Below are 16,877 nucleotides of genomic sequence, written 5' to 3' on the forward strand. Positions count from 1 at the left end.
GGGCTGTAGGAGAGACTGATGGCAGGTCATCGTCAGACAGAACAGCTAACCATTTTGATCAGAAACAAAAAGTGCTAACGTGTTTGTGATACACTGGATTTGTCTTTCCAATTGAAACATTTTAAAAAGTAATTGATTTTTTCTTTTTTTTTTTTTTTAATAAGATCCTCAAAGCCTACAGAACAAAAGCAGTTATTCCTTCTGAAAGAGGGCAAATGCTGCACCACGCATGGCATGTCCGTCCTGCTGCCAGCAGCGCTGGTCCCCGGCTGTCACTCACACTCACAGTTGGTGCCCCTTGCAAAAAATTTCCTCTCCTCCTTTGAGGAGCATGCGTGTAAAGGGGAAGGCATTTGGGGAATTATTAGGGTATCACGAGTAGTTGTAACCCATGGCCTTATAACGGCCAACCTGTTCTCCTTTGACCTGGATGCCTTTCCAAGTTCTTTTCTTGCAATGGTTCTCCCACTTTTCCTTTCTATTTAGGTATCAATACCTCATTTTGGAAGAATCCCAAAATGCTTCTTCAGCACAAATTTGCATGAACCCAACAGAAAACCAATCTTGCCACTGTTTGCAAGAACTTGCCCTCCAGGGCAGGTGTTTCCAGAATAAAAAGCTAACCTTCCTAGATCCTAGAGCAGGAGATTTGCCTTCCAAACTCTATTTCCTGCTTTGTACCTTACCGCATGCCAGCTGTTCCCCACTGAGATGAACTTAGCTGAGAATAACCCTCATCCATGCAAGACCAAATGTTTCCTCCGTACCCTTCTGCAGCAAGTCACACCAGCATGGCACACATGACCCTCTTTTGACCATCTAATGGATGAGTTGTTCTTCAGCGGGAGTCACTGGAGAAGTCTGTCCTCTGCAGCTCACGCAGCGCAGTCAGAATATAAATCTCAGCTCTTTAACCTATCTGGACTTTTCCTTAGGAAATAAATGGTGCCCTGGAGCAAAATAAATGAACTCTCGCAACTGGAGTTTCATAGGGGGTGATTGGATAATTGATTGTTAGTCCAATAAAAAGTAACTGATGATGAGTTTGTGGACTCATACATCATTTTTGTGCTGTGACTGATATATTAAAAAAAAAGGTAGAAAATGGGGAGGAAAATTGGTAGAATACTGTGAAGCTGATCTGGGGTTTTTTTGTTTTGTTCTTGCTCTCCTAGGTGGGGCTGAGTACTGCAATAAGGAAAGCAAAGAGGATTATGAAGACTGCCAAGGATCTGGTAAGAAATCAGTGGCATTAGGGTGTTTTACAGTGTACTTGCATTTTATCAGGAATGAGTCCTCGTTTGTTTTGCCTAATTGTGAACCCACCTGATCACCACTGAATTTAATGCTGACTCACCCCTACCAGTATAGGATCTGCTCTGTCAGCTGACACTGCGAAGAAGGAGCAGGAGATAATAGAGAGGAAATACAAAAGTATGGGGAGAGCAGAAAAAAACTCATGAAAAATGCAGACTGCTTGTAGAGTAGGGCTAATTGTCTACATCCAAGACATAAACTTGTGTCTGAAATTCATGCAGCAGCTGAGGAAATAACCTGTGAGCTCCATAGTGCAGCTCCATGCTGAGACACTCGCTTGTACTAGCCCAACTCACCTTTGGTGGGGCAGCCAGCCTTAAAACAAAATACAAGCAGATACAGATCTTGTTTACATTTTTTTACAAAAGCAGGAATTTCTTGCTCATCCTTGCCCTGTGCTTTTCCATCCAGAGAACCTTCCTTCCCTCAAACTTCTTGCAGTGTTTATTATTGCTCCTCCTTGTTTCATGCTTCTTCCTTGTCCTTTGTCATCCCTGCCTTGCCAAGTAAGAGGTAGGAGCCACTGCCTCAGAGCACAGTGACTGGCTGCACTTTGGGGTTGTCTGAAACTCAAGCCGTGGCCTGAATGCAATTCTGTGTATTTTTCCTTTATTTTTGAGAGGCTGCTTTTGCCTCTAAGTTTGAAAACTGAGATTTGAAATCTTTCTGCCTCCACCAGTTTTCAGATTTCTAGAGGATCTCTAAAGGGTAGCAGAGAAGAGAAGGGCAGCTTTTATTCTGCTGGGTTCACTTATATGAGTCAGCTCAGCCATAGAGTTTGCTTCCAGTTGTCTTCAGGCACTTAATGCAGAGCAAATGTTTTTGCTGTTTGTGAAGAAACTATTGATATTGCTTCTTCCTGAATCCTCACTGTGATGCTGCTCACAAAAGTGAAAATTGAGGTGCCTAATTAGCCTTTGGGCAATTGCCAAATTGCCAAGCCAGGGAAATAAACAATGCGCTGGAGAGATGGGTCTGAGTTCCCGCAGAACAGCAACCAGCAGGATCTTATTCATTTTCCTTCCTATTCAGTGCTGTGCTACTGATGGCCTGAGATTTCCGATCAAATTACATGAAATTTCCAATCCCCTTTCCCCAGGTGCAAGTCCCCATGTTAACACCTGCAGCGAGATGCTCTGAGTCAAGGAGGTCCTCTCCGTTAGCCTGAGCCCAAGTGCAGGTGTGGGGATGAAGAGGGATCAGCGTGCAGCCGCTGCCTCCCAGGATACAGGGCTCCTTTGCTCCCTCGCACGTGCTTCTACCCTTGGCATGTCGGGCTGTGTCCCTTGCATGGCCAGCCCCGTCTGGCCTCTGAGGTCCATGAATGCCACATCCTTTCAGGCTGTCCTGGGTAGGGTGACATGGTTGGCATCAATCTTTGGGTGCAACGGGATCTCCTTCCAGCTTGCCTCTACTCTCCCATATCCTCAAAGCTGCTTGATGCCCTGGTGCCCCTATATCTCCCTTGCTCTCTGTCGTGATGCCCTCAGCCTCTTGGTGCTCCTACTTGCCTATTGAGCAGCAGGAGGGATGAGCAGACTGTGCCTCAGCTAGAAACAGCAGGGCCTTTGTTGTAGTTGGGTTACTCCAGTCGATTTATTTCTAAACCCACAATACAAGGTCAGCTCAAATTAAAACAAGTATCATGTGGTTGGTTGGGTCTCTCATGCAGTTATTCCTAGCATGTTCTCTGTAATGACCCTTGCTGAAACTTATTTTAAAGCTAGAAAATTAAAAATAACAGCATTTCTAGAGGCATTACTGTCTCTCACAACTTCCCCTTCAGCTGGGTTGTGGTTAATTTCATTCCAAATCCAGAAAAACAATGTAGTAAGAAACACAAAGGAAGATCTTCAGGCGTGTGTATCACGCCTTCGTAAGCCCCATATCCCAGAGCAGCAGTGTGTGATGAAATGGTAAGAAAATCACCTGCACAAATGGAACGCTGCCAAATCACGGTCTGTTCACCTGCCCAGGCCCATACACATGCCAGTGAGCAAGGGCCAAAGCAGCTGAGGTGCCCTCACTGCTTGGGGAGAGGGTTGCCTGGCTGAACGTGTGGGTGAGGATCCAGAAACACCGTGTCTCTGGTAGGACATCTCTGCATCCACACCGGTGGAGAGAGAAAAACATTCTCCTGGCCTCTCTTATGCTCTAGCTCATGCTGGACAGAAAGGTCAAATTATATCTGTTCATTCTTCCCATATCTGCTATTCTGGTTGCTTTTGCCTCATTGCATGTTTGGGGAAAGCCTTCTGAAGAGGTTCTTGCAAGTTAGCCATCCCCATCTTTGCTTGGCAGCTGCATGTGGCTGTGCATAAAAAAGAGACATGATTATGGCTGTTGGTAATGAGAATGGGAGGTCTGTCTGGCTTCCAGGGGGGTTGTATTTACTGGACATTTCTTAGGATCATTGTGGATTTGGGAAAAAGAAATGCAGTGAAAGTGGCTACAACCCAAAAAAATCTAATAAATGTCTCTATTCATTAAAAGTAGTGAGCCATCTGTGAGCAACTGGCTTAAACCAAACACCAACAAGCATTAGGGGCTCATTATTATTCTTTTTCGTAAAACCAATTAAAATAATTACAGAATTGTCATTAGGGAATGTTAACAGGCAATAAATAAAATATTGGTGTTATCAGTCACTGTGAGCACCTCTAGCGCTAACTTTTCTTATGGGTGGAGAGGGTAATAAGAGCAATAACAGTGAAAGAACAACAAAGAGAGCTATGGCTGTAGCATTTAATGAGAGCAAGCACCATGCGTACAATCCTGTCATGACTACATGGTGCCAGCAACTCACAGCCTGGCAGCAGGAGAAGTGGGAAGCCACGGAGGGAGTCAAAAGGGAATTGCAAGGCAGAGGGGGTATGAACCAGTCTCCTGCCCACGGACTCAAGTGGTGCAAGTAACTCGTCCTCTTCCAAAAACACATACTGCAAGCCTGGCTCTGCTGGGAAGGGCCCTGCAGTGCCTGCTTACCTGCGATCTCCCGCTCTCTCGCTTACACATGCAGATGCAAAGAGTACCCCTTTTTTTAACCCTGTGCTCCTTGCTGCCTTTTGAGAGTAGCCCAAGACACCCTCAAAGAGCAGATGAGCTGCTCTCCTGCACATCCCCAAGCAGAGCCGAAGCATTACATCTGGACTTCCCTGTCCCATGTGCTGTGGGGACACGTAGGCTGGGAGCCGGAGGCTGCTGTGCTCTGGGACGCTGCTGCAGCTGGCTCTCAAACCCCAACTTGACATTGCTCCTACCACTTCCAAGGCACCATCATGCCAACCATTCCCACCAAAGTTAAGCAGTCTCTAGGGCTGCAGAATAGTCTTCCCTTGAAACTAACAGGGATCCAGTTGTCAACAATTTTCAAATGACTAGCTGAGAAAAAGGCAGGAAAGATTTTATCCTACTTACAGCAAAGAGCAGGCTTTAAATACAGTTGGTGAGCAGAATGAAAGGAGGATTTATCTATTTATTTATTTATCTATCTATCTATCTATTTATTTATTTATTTATTGCCAGCCCTGTAGTTTGTCTTTCTGGTGCAGTTTCAGCTCTGGATGCCTTAACTTCAAAGGCTTTGCATGCTGTGACTTAGGCTGAAGTGAAAAGCCAACAGCTCAAATGAAGACACTGCAAATCTTAACCTGACGGAAAGCTTTCAGAGCCTCTAGTGCTTTTGTAGGCAGTGCTGAGATTAGCCCTACATGGAGGAGGTGGGGGAAGTGGTTTCTTTCCTCTTTCCAGGAAAGCGTACATAGTTTCGCAAAGCTCTTGGAGAAGACCTGGCATCCTGCTGGTGCACCTCTCACGCTCTTTGCCTACCTGGCCATGCATGCGTATGCACACACAGAGAGCAAAGAGGAGGTCTGTGTCCCTGCTGTGCTGCAGGACGTAGCCCTGAGGCAGCCAGGCTGGCAGGCAGCTTAAATGCAGAGGTGTAGAGGGATGGGGAAGAGCACAGGGTGGCTGAAGCTGCAGCAGTGGGACCAGGTTGGTCTTTCAGCTCAAGGAAAGGCCCCACTCCCTGGCTCCTTTTGGCCATTTCTATCCACTTCTTCTGTGGTTGTGTTCTGGTTTCTCCTTTGACTCCACTGACACCCCCTCCACCTCATGGTCCCCTCCAAGCCGCTGCAACTCCAGCCTTGTTATTTGAGTGTGTTGGACCGAGCTGAAGAGAGTTAATTGGTGGAGGTTTTTTGCAGGTTTCTTGTCTCTTGTCTCCCCAACTTTCCTCCTTTTTTTCTTCTTTGCTTTCTCTATTGCATCCTTCAGAAAGTGTACTCTTACAGCTCCACCTCCACTGCATGTCTCCCCCACAAGGTGCCACTCTTTTTCATCTTCACCTTGCTGCTTGGTCACTTCAGCCACCAGTGCAAATGTCGGCTACCATCTTTGTACTAGGGGCTCTATCCCCTCTTCACTATGCCAGCACTCCTCTCCACACCAAGACCCTGGCCGTGACATATTGTTGTGGCTGACCTCCTGCTCTGGGTAGTGCAAGACCCTCATCTCCATCACCCCTTGTTACCTGTCCAAGCAAACACCTTCCTGCCTTCCCTGGAGCTGCAGGGCAATGCCCTATGCACCACGTCACCACTGCCTCACTACCCTGCAGTGCTGCCTCAATGTTCTCCTTTGTCACTCAGAGCTTTATATGCTGGGGTTACTGCCCCTCATGGTGATTAACAGCCTTTCATTGTCCTCTCCTGAGCTGTATCCAGCCTTTATCTTCTGTTTTATGTTAGATTTGGGTTGTAATCTCATTAGGGCAAGCACCATCTTATTTTTTTTTCTGTGTAACACAAGGGAGTTGGTCCAAGGACAGAGGTCGTTAAGTGCTATGGCCATATAAATAATTATCCTTCTTTGCATAAAGTTATGAGTATGCCCATCTGCTCATCTGCTCCATATTTACATGCTGAATGCAGCCTTAGTGAATACAGTTAATTAGACTGTGCACCAACTAGCCCTCTGTATTTATAGACCACCTGAATGCCTTCAGTGCTTAAAGACCACCTGAACTTACAGGGAAGCCACATGAGCAGCACGTTTGTGGGATTGACTGCCAATGCAACGCAATGTTTCTGTAACTTAAGCATTCATTAGGAAGGTCTGTTTCAGCTTCTGAGGCCTCCTGGCTACCTGGAACCTCAAATGGATTGGCCCATGGCCATGGTCTACTAATGTTGAAAGAGTTTATCCTGCAGCAGCTGTCTTTTACAGCTTGCAGGTCTGGCGAAGACAAAATCTAGTTATGAAATTTCCAGGTAAAAATCTCATTAAAAAATCAAGGGCATTCTATGCACATGCTGGATCCTCCCATTTCTCCTCTCTTTGGGGTTGTTCCTGACTTTCGACTTATCCACCCCTCCCCGAGTGTGCAGAAACCAGCCTCATGGCCCACAGTGTGATGCTTTCACTAGTTTCGCACTGAGTGTCAGATACCATCATGTCTACCAAACATGAGAACAGTAATTTTTACAAAGAATAAAAAAAGTACCTTGGGTACATGAGAGGAGACAGTTTCACAGGAGCTTCTTCCTTCCTGTTTAATTTTACAGCTCTTTGAAAGAAAGAGTAGTTGATTTGTAAAATGTTCAGTTGAAATCCTTAAGTTGACTGTTGTGTCAGATCTAAATCTTCTGGCATGTAGCATCCTTAATGGTGTCACTGGAGTTTTCAGATGCTGCTAGGCAGAAAATACATGATTTAGCTCTGGACTTTACTGACACTGAATATCCCAAGCCACGCCACCTCTATGAACTAACGCATCCATCTTCTTTTATTTTCTTCCCCTCCAGAAAAGCTTCACGGGCTTCTCAAGTTTATGTGCATTTCCTCTTCTGGATAACCTGTGTGAGAAGATTAAATAGTATGTATAAAGTCTTCAGTCCTTAACCAGAAACAGAATATGGTACATTTGTTTCTTTCAAAAATAATCCTCGGTTAATAAAGCTTCCTATAGTTTACTTCTGTTGGTTTCCTTCATAAAACCACTGTCCAGGTGGCATAGAGGGAGGTTGCACAGAGTTCAGGTAAGTAAGATTCCTCAGAGGGATCCCTGTGCCTTTTCGGTACTTAAAATATTTGCATAATTTTAGCAGGTCCCGGAGGTCAAATATATGACACACTCGAAGATACGACACCTCCAAGAGGGAGCCAATTTTCTCCTGAGATTTCCTGAGCTGAAGGCACTTCTCCAAGTCATTTGTTCACTCAGTTGTGGTGCCCATGGCTCAGCACAGGAAGGCCACCGGCACCTATATAACTCTGTGAGGAACACGAATTAAGTGGCAGTTGCAAAGTGTAGGAGAACCTCAAGGTATTTAAGAAAGCCGGGTGGATGGTGGACAGGAAAAACAACTTATGGCAGTGCTGACTTTGAGTCAGTTTCTGAGAAGGGCGAGGACATCAGCTGGGCTATTACTCCTAAAGCATATTTGTCAATGTACTCCAATGAGTTGGAGGGGGAGTCAAGCAAATCTATGAAGAAATCAGTATTATCAGCAGTATATTTTAACTGATTTGACTACCAAGACTAACTTGCTCACCTATTTCTGCTCATTTAATTGAAACTGAAAATATCAGGAGTTTATTGGGAATTGATTGATGAACATGAAACGTCTTGTAAGTGCCTTTGAAATGTAAGTCAGGACAAATAATCTGAGTTTGAGCCCTGTGAGTTCAGACAGAGAAAGCAGGAGTAAAATTGTATATCATATGTTGGATCAAATGTGTTCAACTCTACTGGTCTCTCTCTCATGCACTCTCTCTCTCACTCTCTTTGGTTTTTTCTTTCTTCTTTCTGTAGCTACAAAAAACATGTTTGGTGATTGGACTTTTTTAGCTGTTCTGGATCTGTGCCAGTTCCTTGCAACTGAATCTTTTTGCAGAGAAGAAGTAGCCTAAAGTAGCATGTGGAAATTATTGATTACAGACAGAATAAGGGTTACAAGCCCCACCGGGAGTGCATGTCACCTGTTTCCTCTGTATTTTTTCTTATTCTGATGCTCATGCAGTCTGAAGAATCCACCCTCATTGCACCTATTTGCTCTCTGAGCCAGGTTCAACATCTCTTATGAGTTCAATAGGTTGGAAAAACTTGGAAAGAAAACTTTCCAAGGAAAGGCTGATCAGCATATCATTCAAAGAGTGCTGCCTGCTGGGCCAAATATGAAAGGCTGCTCAGTGCAGGTGAGCTAAGCTGGGTCCCATAGCCAAAGAGAGATGCCACACTTGGGCAGCACCACGTGAAAGCTAGCACGTGTCCAGGCTAAAAAGGAAGGGGCACAGAGCTGACACCATTATTTTAACACCTGCTTCGGGTATTGCTAAAACCTATAGGGTTGTTAGAAACAAAAGTGACAATGGAAAAAAAAGATGTAATTTTCAAAGGTTACTGTAATTTAGCGCTGTGGGGGACCACTGAGGGCTCAGGTCTCCGTTGCTCAAATCAAGGTAAAATACTTTTCTCAAATATGTTTGAGCATGGCCAGAAGTTTGTGGGACTAGATACAGAAATTGCAAGATGAGACTCTGATCCTCAGTTAAAGCATAAGGCCACCTGTGAATTCAGCATGTATGGTCCTTCTTCATATTAAATCCACTTTTACCTTATAAAATAAGCACATTTTTGTGTGTGTGTAGCTGCAGCCTGGTATGCAAACTGCAAGTCTTATAGACTGAACACAACAGGAGAGACACGGTGTAAAGACTTGAGGGATGAATATGAGGAAGGGTGTTTGCCATTTGTTTTTAGCAAAAGGAGGTTAGCCTCCATCAGCACGAGGCCCCATTCTGCAGCTCTTTCCCAGGTAGAAGGACTTCCATTAGTATTTCATATCTGGCAGACTTGCAAGATCTGCCAGGCTGAGCGTAGTATTTCTTTCCAAAAAATTATCGTCACTTTTACCACAGATTTGATGTCCTAGTTTGTTTTAGAGACTGAAGGTTCAACATTGCAGCCATACAGGAGTCCATCAGCCTCACCTCCAGAGCTCAGTCAGCAGGTATTGAAAGAAATCAGAATTTCCTCCTTCGGACAGAATCCCTTTGCTGAAGTCTAAGCACGGAGCTAAAACTGAATATGGAGCCGTGAACAACATGCCAGTTATTATCTACTCTGTACGCTTTACCGTGGTTTTTTCTTTCTGAATAGGTTCCCTTCCATATGTTAACACTGCGTTTGTTGTTTTTGTTTTTTACAGTGTTATAAGAAATAAACTGCCTTTTGAAGATTTTGATGGAGATAAATTTAGTACTTTCCCGGTAAGCAAAGCCTTCCCTTTGGTACAGTAATGCCTTGATAATGAGAATGTCTATGGGATTCCTCCTACTTGCTGCAAAGCCTTATTCATTCATGTGAAAATAGATACAGAAATGAAATGAATGGAGGGGGGTTTTGTCATAAAAGGTGGGGTTTTTTTCTGGATGAAAAACAATCATTCATTTATGCCACTTGGGGAGATGCACACATAAAGCTGTGCTCCCTGCAGAAGCAAATTGTTCTGCTGCTGAGTGGTCTGTTTACTGAATTAATAAGAGGTGAAGTGAAGTCATATAAAAAACCAAATTAAATTGCCAGCTTGTCTTATTTCTGCACCAAAGTGTGCAAGGTGCCATTTATTAAAGCTTAGCAAAGGGACTCTGGAATACAATCCATTTACTGGGTTTTATTCCTACACCTTGAGTTAGATTCTCATTTTAGATATTTTAAATTAAAAGTGCAAGAGTAACAATGACCATCCTATCTGTGTGCTTCTCCTGGCTTTTAGACCTTGAGGGGCTATCACTGGCGAGGCAGAGACTGCAACGACAAAAACACCACCGTGTACCCTGGCAGACGGTAAAGCTTTTAATTATTTTTAAGGCTTCCTAATAGTTGTGGCTTCTTGAAGAACGAGCTCCGTATTTGGTTTTGGCCATACTCTAAGAGAGCACGTCACTGTTCGTTGCTTGATTTCACTGTGATGGGGGCAAAAGGGGATGATCGAGACCAGGGATGGGGTGCATTAGGAGGGGTGGTACACGGGTTTTTTTCCTTCCTCTGAAGCGTCTGCAGCCAAAATTGGTCAGACAGACTGAAGGTGGGGAGAGAAACCAAGCCGCTGAGGCTTACAAGCCTTATGCCACTTGAGCTAATGCGGGTTGTGCCTACTTTAGGGAGCAGCAGGGCGGGAGGGCAAAACAGTGGTGCTCATGGTTGGCTGCTGAGCTCCAGCATCCAATCCTCATGTTATGTTGGTGGAAACGTAGAGCTAAATGATGTGCCCTTCTAAGTGAGTATCTTCTAGGGGAATACCTCCCAGCTGCCTGAGCAGGGACTTCTACACACACCTGAAACGGAGAGCCCAGCCAGTCATAACAGCGTGGCCTTGGTCCCTAGCATTTGTTATTTTACCCTGTGCTCAAAATATTCTCAGAAATAGAGCTCTCCTCTACCATGGGTTTGTTAAGAAGTTGTTAACCAGGACTGTTTTTAAAGCCTAGGCACTAACCAGCTTGTGACTAGATAAGCTGGGTTTAAGGGTGTGGGCTTGGAAGAATTATGTGCCATCAGCCTGGGCAGCACACCTGCGTTAGCAGAAATGGGCTTACAGATTCCATGTGCAGTGCCGGACTGAATAGATGGAGTCTCCCTGTAAAAGATGCCTGAGCTAATTATACTGTGTTATGGGCCAGAGGAGATCCTCCTCACCCCGCACTGAATTTGGAGTGAGGGGCTTGGTGGATTTCAGTGAACACATCAAAGCAAGGAAGAGGGCAGGGAAAAAGGGTCTGTCTTCTGCAAAAATCATCCCCATTTACTTCACCTAAGTGAATATGCAGACTAAAAGGGCAAGTTTCATTCAGCAACTTCTAGTATTAACTTTAAATTAATACTGCGTTTTGCTAGGAAAAAATGCCTCTCCTGGTTTCAAAGGGGGATAAAACCCAACCTCTGTGCAGAAAGGAATTTCTAATTATTTTATATTTTTAGTGAAAAATGGCACAAAGGATCTGATTTCCTCAAAAGCCCCTTTTGCTGTATTTTCTGTAACACTGTATATCCTTTTGTAACTCTGTTTTAGTCCTGATAATTGGGATGTGAAAAGTGACTCTAACTGCAATGGCATATGGGTAAGTAAATGAAGTTGCATCTTATACTTCCTTCCTGATTGCTGCTTCTCTTTTTTCCTCCTTTTGAATTAGACTGCAAATGTTTCTTTTTTATTTATTCTGGTTTATTAACTGATTTGGATTGCTCCTTTTTATTTACTGCCTTTGATATTCAGAAGTAATAAAACTGTATTTATTAAAAACTAAGGAAACATAGGGGAAGCAGTTATGAGTGAAGTTTGTTTATTGATGCTTATGATTATTTAAATTATAGCTATTATAATTAATTTAAATATACATATACTTACTAAAATAATGTAGTGGAAAGCATAATTATTATGATGCAGTGCTTCCTGCAGGCAAACATTCAAGAAGAACTAAATTCTCAGCCTCTGTTTTGCACTGCCATTTTTCAGGTGCTAGATAGATACTATCACCTGCCCCTTCTCTCCTCCAACAGGGCGTGGATCCAAAAGATGGAATTCCCTACGAGGAGAAATTCTGCAAAGGTAAATCTTTACAGTCAATACCACAAACAATGTGTCTTTTGTATTCACTTAATAAATATTTTAATATTTTCACAGTCATTGCCAAAGTAGGGGAAGGACAACAGGCTTCACAATTTCGTGAGAAAGGCAAAATGGCAAAATCATTTTATTTTTTTTATCTTGAGGATGGGCAAAGATGAAACATGACAAGCACAGGCTGCTGGTAATTTCCTGTTAAAAGCCAGCTCAGTTATTAAGTTGAAATACATAGATCAGGGACAGCAGCAAACAGAGATGTCACCTCTGCCTCTTCTGTGGTGCCTGAAGCCTAACCCGGAGGGATGGCCTTGGGATTCAGGAGAGCAGTTTAACATCCGTGTTTCTCCAGTTTGACCTGTTGCCGTAAATACCGGCAATTATGCTGATACTTTTGCGGAGAAGGCCTTAAAGAGGTGAAGTGATGGCATCAACTGATCTCCCTGACAGCAATGGGGGTGCCTGTGTATACACGTATGCACAAGTAACACCCTTACTAAACAGCCATGACTACTGTTGCTGCTCACCTTGCCTTACATTTAAATCAGCATCCTGGGGATGAACCATTGCCTGGCAAGACTTTTCAACATTTTTAGATGAAAGGCAACCTACAAATGCTAAGGAACATTAATTATAAACCAGCCAGATTGTTCTAGCAGAAATACTCGTATGAGTAGCACATCCACCACCCAGTTCTGTTACAAGGAGATTTGAGCAATTTCCTAAGTAATCTGGTTTCCCTAAATGTTTAAGTACTTTTTAATGCATATTCTATGGGTAGTAAAAATAAATGTTGGCTGCACAGTAGAGCCTCTGCTGAAATAACACATCCATCCTTGAATACAACCAGGATTTTTTCTGATTAGCAAGACCTCTCCCTGTTTTTCATGCCCAGTCCCCAGTTGCTTCTCTAGTGTTGTTGGCACATGCCTGATAGCCGGGTTTTGCTGCAGATGGAGCAAAAATCCCATTGTGGGGTCTGAACATTTCAGCCATGAGAAGAGCAGCGTAGCCAGTCACCCCATGACTCCATCAGCTGCCATAGCTGTTGCTCTTTAAGCATTGCTCTGTTTCGGTTTGCTCTTTCTGCTCATGCGACTAACAAAATGCATTAATTAGGTGCGGACTCACAGGGGGTTGTGCTGTTGGGAGACTCGGCTGGTGCTCACTTCCACATCCCTCCTGAGTGGATGACCGTCACGCAGATGTCAGCGGTGAGGAATCACGTTCGGGTTGCCAAAACCACTAAGCCGCTGGTTGCTGTTTGCTTTCTCCCCTGTGCCGCAGGTTGCCAAAGGGAAACAAGTGCAAAATGCCTCATTGCACTGGAATTTATAGTTATGGTCTCACGTGTGTCAGTTCCCTTCCGCGGCTGCTCTTCTGAAGATAAAAAAGCATAGCCCTGTGCTACTGCCGCTCCTCCGACATCTGTGCAATTGGGTCAGGGAAGAGTTTGGCTTCGGTGGCTCAGTGCTGTGCCAGAGACACAAACCAGGACATCTGGCTTTCCACGCACGTGCCTGTGGCTTAAGGAGACCCGTGCTGTCTGTGGGATCGGTCCTGCCGTCAGTGGCCTTGTTGGTAAGGCTCCTTGCTGTGCAAGTGTTGCCGAAGTGACCCTGCTGACAGTCCGGGAACTTCTGTTTTAGGCATCTGACTTTGAAATGACGTGTCCTGGATTGTTTTCCCTCATCTGTGGCACATGTGAAATAGGTCTAGTAACTTCAGTGTTCAGGCTCTGAGGTTTGTTGAACAAATACATCTGCAGGTGTTCAAGGGTCATCCAAGGGTTTATAATGGACTTGTCCTAAAGGGAAGAGTTTCTGTAGTGACCGTAAAATACCACTACCACACTGATGTCTATCTTTGGGCAGTAACCCAGCATTTCCCATTTTCAAACAACAACAAAATGCGCCTGACTGTGAATTATGCTGAGCCTCAGCTGTGCAGTTCAGTGGTGTGGAATGAAATAATTGAGGGGAAAAGATCATTCCAGCAGACTGCAGTTGGGGGGTGGAGATAAACACGCAGGTATGCTCCTGTCCTTTGCTGTTGTTTCCTAGCCAGGAAGGACTGTACATTGTCCTTCTCTGCACAAGGGTCTGTTGCACGGGAGTGAGCAGATAGATCGTCATTGCCCACCTTCCCTGGTGAAACCCACTACTCCTCCACTGGTCTCTGTAGAAGAAGGATATGGACATTTTCTGGAGAACAATACTTATTACAAAATGTCAGTAGTTACAGTGCTGTTGGAGGTCTGAGAGTTTCATGTATTTTCCCACTTTTGCTCCCAGAGCTGAGCTGATTTAGATGTTGCAGATTAGCAGTTGTTTTTCTTTGTTAAACGTTTATGAGCAACAATTAGACAAGTGACACTGATGACAGGGCTGATGATGAGCATAATAAATTAGCACTAACGATAATTGAGATTATCTTGTCTAATAAAGATGGTAATAATACTGATGGTGGTGATGATTCAGGCAGTAACGCTGGTAGCAGAGCCATGTAGGCAAGAATAGACTACGTCAGCATTTTATTATGACTGTAACGAAGGTTTAGAAAGCATTTCTCTTGCTTGAAGCTTGCTGGTCCACAAGTTGGGTGGGTCAAGGGCTGGTAATGGCATGCAGAGGAAGAAGCTTCAAGGTCGGGAGCTGGAGTGCAGATTATGAAGTGAGTTTTGATGGCACCTTGTTACTGTCTGATGGGTGTAGAGCAACTTGCACAGGAAGAAAACTGGTGCTCCCTGTGTAAGGCCCAAAAAATACATGTTTTTATTGCTCAACTCCATCTGGCCAGTGTGTGGGGAAGATCAAGGACTGGTTGGAAAGGGAGAAGTGCAAGAAAGGGTGACTCCAGGTTAGAGCTGGTGCCCTGCAATGGGGCAAGGAGGGCAAAGAGAGATGTGTTCACCCTCTGGCCTTTTGAAGTCACTCCGCTCACAGTATATAAAATAGAAGGAGTTATGACATCACTGGAATTGGAGAAGCTAAATACAATATATAAGTAAGCAAAAAAAGAAGCCTGGACTTCACATGCAGACCCAGAGCCACCACAAGCCAGTCCTGGGAGAGACATCTCTCATGCACCAGTACAAGGCACCAGGGCTGGCATCTGTTCTGAGCCCAGTAGGAAAGGGATGCATTAAGGTATTGCTTAAAATACCACTTACTGGAGCTAGCAGGAGAAGGTAAAAGAAGATAGTATAGATAACCTTATGTCCCTTCAGACGCTGGGCACCCTGAGCTGAGCAGCGTCAGACAGACTCTGACAGGGGTATGACACGGTATGTTGGTAATGTAGGGGAACTTGGAAAAGTCAGTTATAGCTACCCAGGACAGACCAGGGCTGGGCTAATTACCTTGCAGGAAATGCAGCCCTCCTACAGCTAGCTGAGCTCTACGGCGATGCACTGCACAGCTGCCCAGGCGTCTGGGATACGTGAGATTTGGGATAGGAAAGAACAGGTTCTTTTCTAGGACTATTTGCAAGCTTTCCTACTGACCTGGCAAAACCACAGCAGTTAAATATTAATGCAGTGATACAGAGTCGTAGAAAAAAACTAGTATCTGTGTTTAAACTCTAGCAATAGTAAAAATTTATTTAATTTGCAGCTCACCTTAAGTAAGAAAGTTGTCACCTGAGCACAAAAGTGCTAGCAAAAAAAATTCTGACCTAATTCAGACTTTGTCACTGCCTTTTCCTCTTGCTTGTCCTGTGTCTTGCTTTCTGTGTGCAGAATGGCAATAGCAGCAATTTAGCTGCCTCAGGGTTGCGAAGGTGCAGTACTGTTGTCTCTTGATCTGTAGTATTAAATACCACTGGCAAATATCCTTCATCTGTAGGTTTAATTAACAAATTAACTGGCTTCAATCCTTTTTCAGTGCAAGACCTTCCTCGAGGAGACTTTCTAAGCACATCCACGGGTGGTTTTGTGACGAGAGAGAGTGCGGAGGGTCTATGTCCTAATCTCATAGAAAACATCCTTAATCTGGGACCACAGCAAGAATTCGAAGTTAGGGCTCTTAGAGGGGAGGATAAGGCATTAGCCTTGTGTACCTGCTGTTCCCTCGTGCTGTCAAACTCAAGACTGTTTGCTTTGATTCTGCCAAAATTTCTTTGATAAGACACATAGAAAAATTAGTTTATCAAATTGTTTTCTCTACAGTCAATACTAGAGTCAGTTCAAAGCTTTCGTTTCCATTTCAGTGGAATCTCAACCCTCTACATGGAATTCCAAATAGGACTTCCCCCCACACCCCATCCAGGATTTTTATCATGTGTACAAGGAAAAAGTTGTGTGCCTGTTAATTCAGATTTATTAAGTATATTATTTTATTACTTTAATGCTTTTCTATATTTTTATATATCTATTTTATAAACTTTATATATTTAATATATTTCTTATTTATATTTATCCTTATCATATTCACATATAAAAGTGTTTACATATACCAGTGTAAAGTAAAATCTACACTCGGTAACAATGCTGTGGGCCCCTCTGTTAATAAGCACCACATCAGTGGCAGCTGTTAATTCCTGTTTTAAAGCTAATTAGGTAGGGAAATAATTTTTCAGGAGAGATGCTGAGAATTTAGTTAGGAGGCTCTGCAGAACATTGTTTTCCCTGATTGTGATGCACATAGTCTACCATGCAAAGGAGCAGTAACGATGAGTGAGGGAAGAACGAGAATGTAAATGAGAAATTTCCTCACTGAAGCAGGCTCAGGATGTTGTTTGGGTAACCAAATGATTTGCACGGGGGTGACCAGATGGGTATTTGGGCTGAACAGCTATGGAATTCAGATGCCTGCGCCATTGTCTCGAAGACTGTTGTTGGGAAGCTGTTACATACTGGATTTTGGATTTCCTGGTCTAATTGGTAACTTACTGCTCTCTTAGCATTGGCTTCTCAGAGGGTAGTAACCCTCC

At 44.0% G+C, this 16,877-nt stretch overlaps 1 protein-coding gene across 1 annotated transcript in view; it reads left to right on the forward strand.

The window, feature by feature from the left end:
• Nucleotides 1-16,877, forward strand: part of AOAH (acyloxyacyl hydrolase) — an 82,552-nt gene that overhangs the window by 27,855 nt on the left and 37,820 nt on the right. Inside the window, exons 6-12 of the mRNA XM_059818910.1 lie at nt 1,176-1,235; nt 7,125-7,195; nt 9,531-9,591; nt 10,098-10,168; nt 11,394-11,442; nt 11,882-11,930; nt 13,065-13,159. Coding sequence (XP_059674893.1) covers nt 1,176-1,235; nt 7,125-7,195; nt 9,531-9,591; nt 10,098-10,168; nt 11,394-11,442; nt 11,882-11,930; nt 13,065-13,159 — 456 coding nt within the window. The remainder of the gene's footprint in view (nt 1-1,175; nt 1,236-7,124; nt 7,196-9,530; nt 9,592-10,097; nt 10,169-11,393; nt 11,443-11,881; nt 11,931-13,064; nt 13,160-16,877) is intronic.

The sequence above is a fragment of the Gavia stellata genome, chromosome 6 (assembly GCF_030936135.1).
Source record: "Gavia stellata isolate bGavSte3 chromosome 6, bGavSte3.hap2, whole genome shotgun sequence".
Taxonomy (NCBI): Eukaryota; Metazoa; Chordata; class Aves; order Gaviiformes; family Gaviidae; genus Gavia; species Gavia stellata.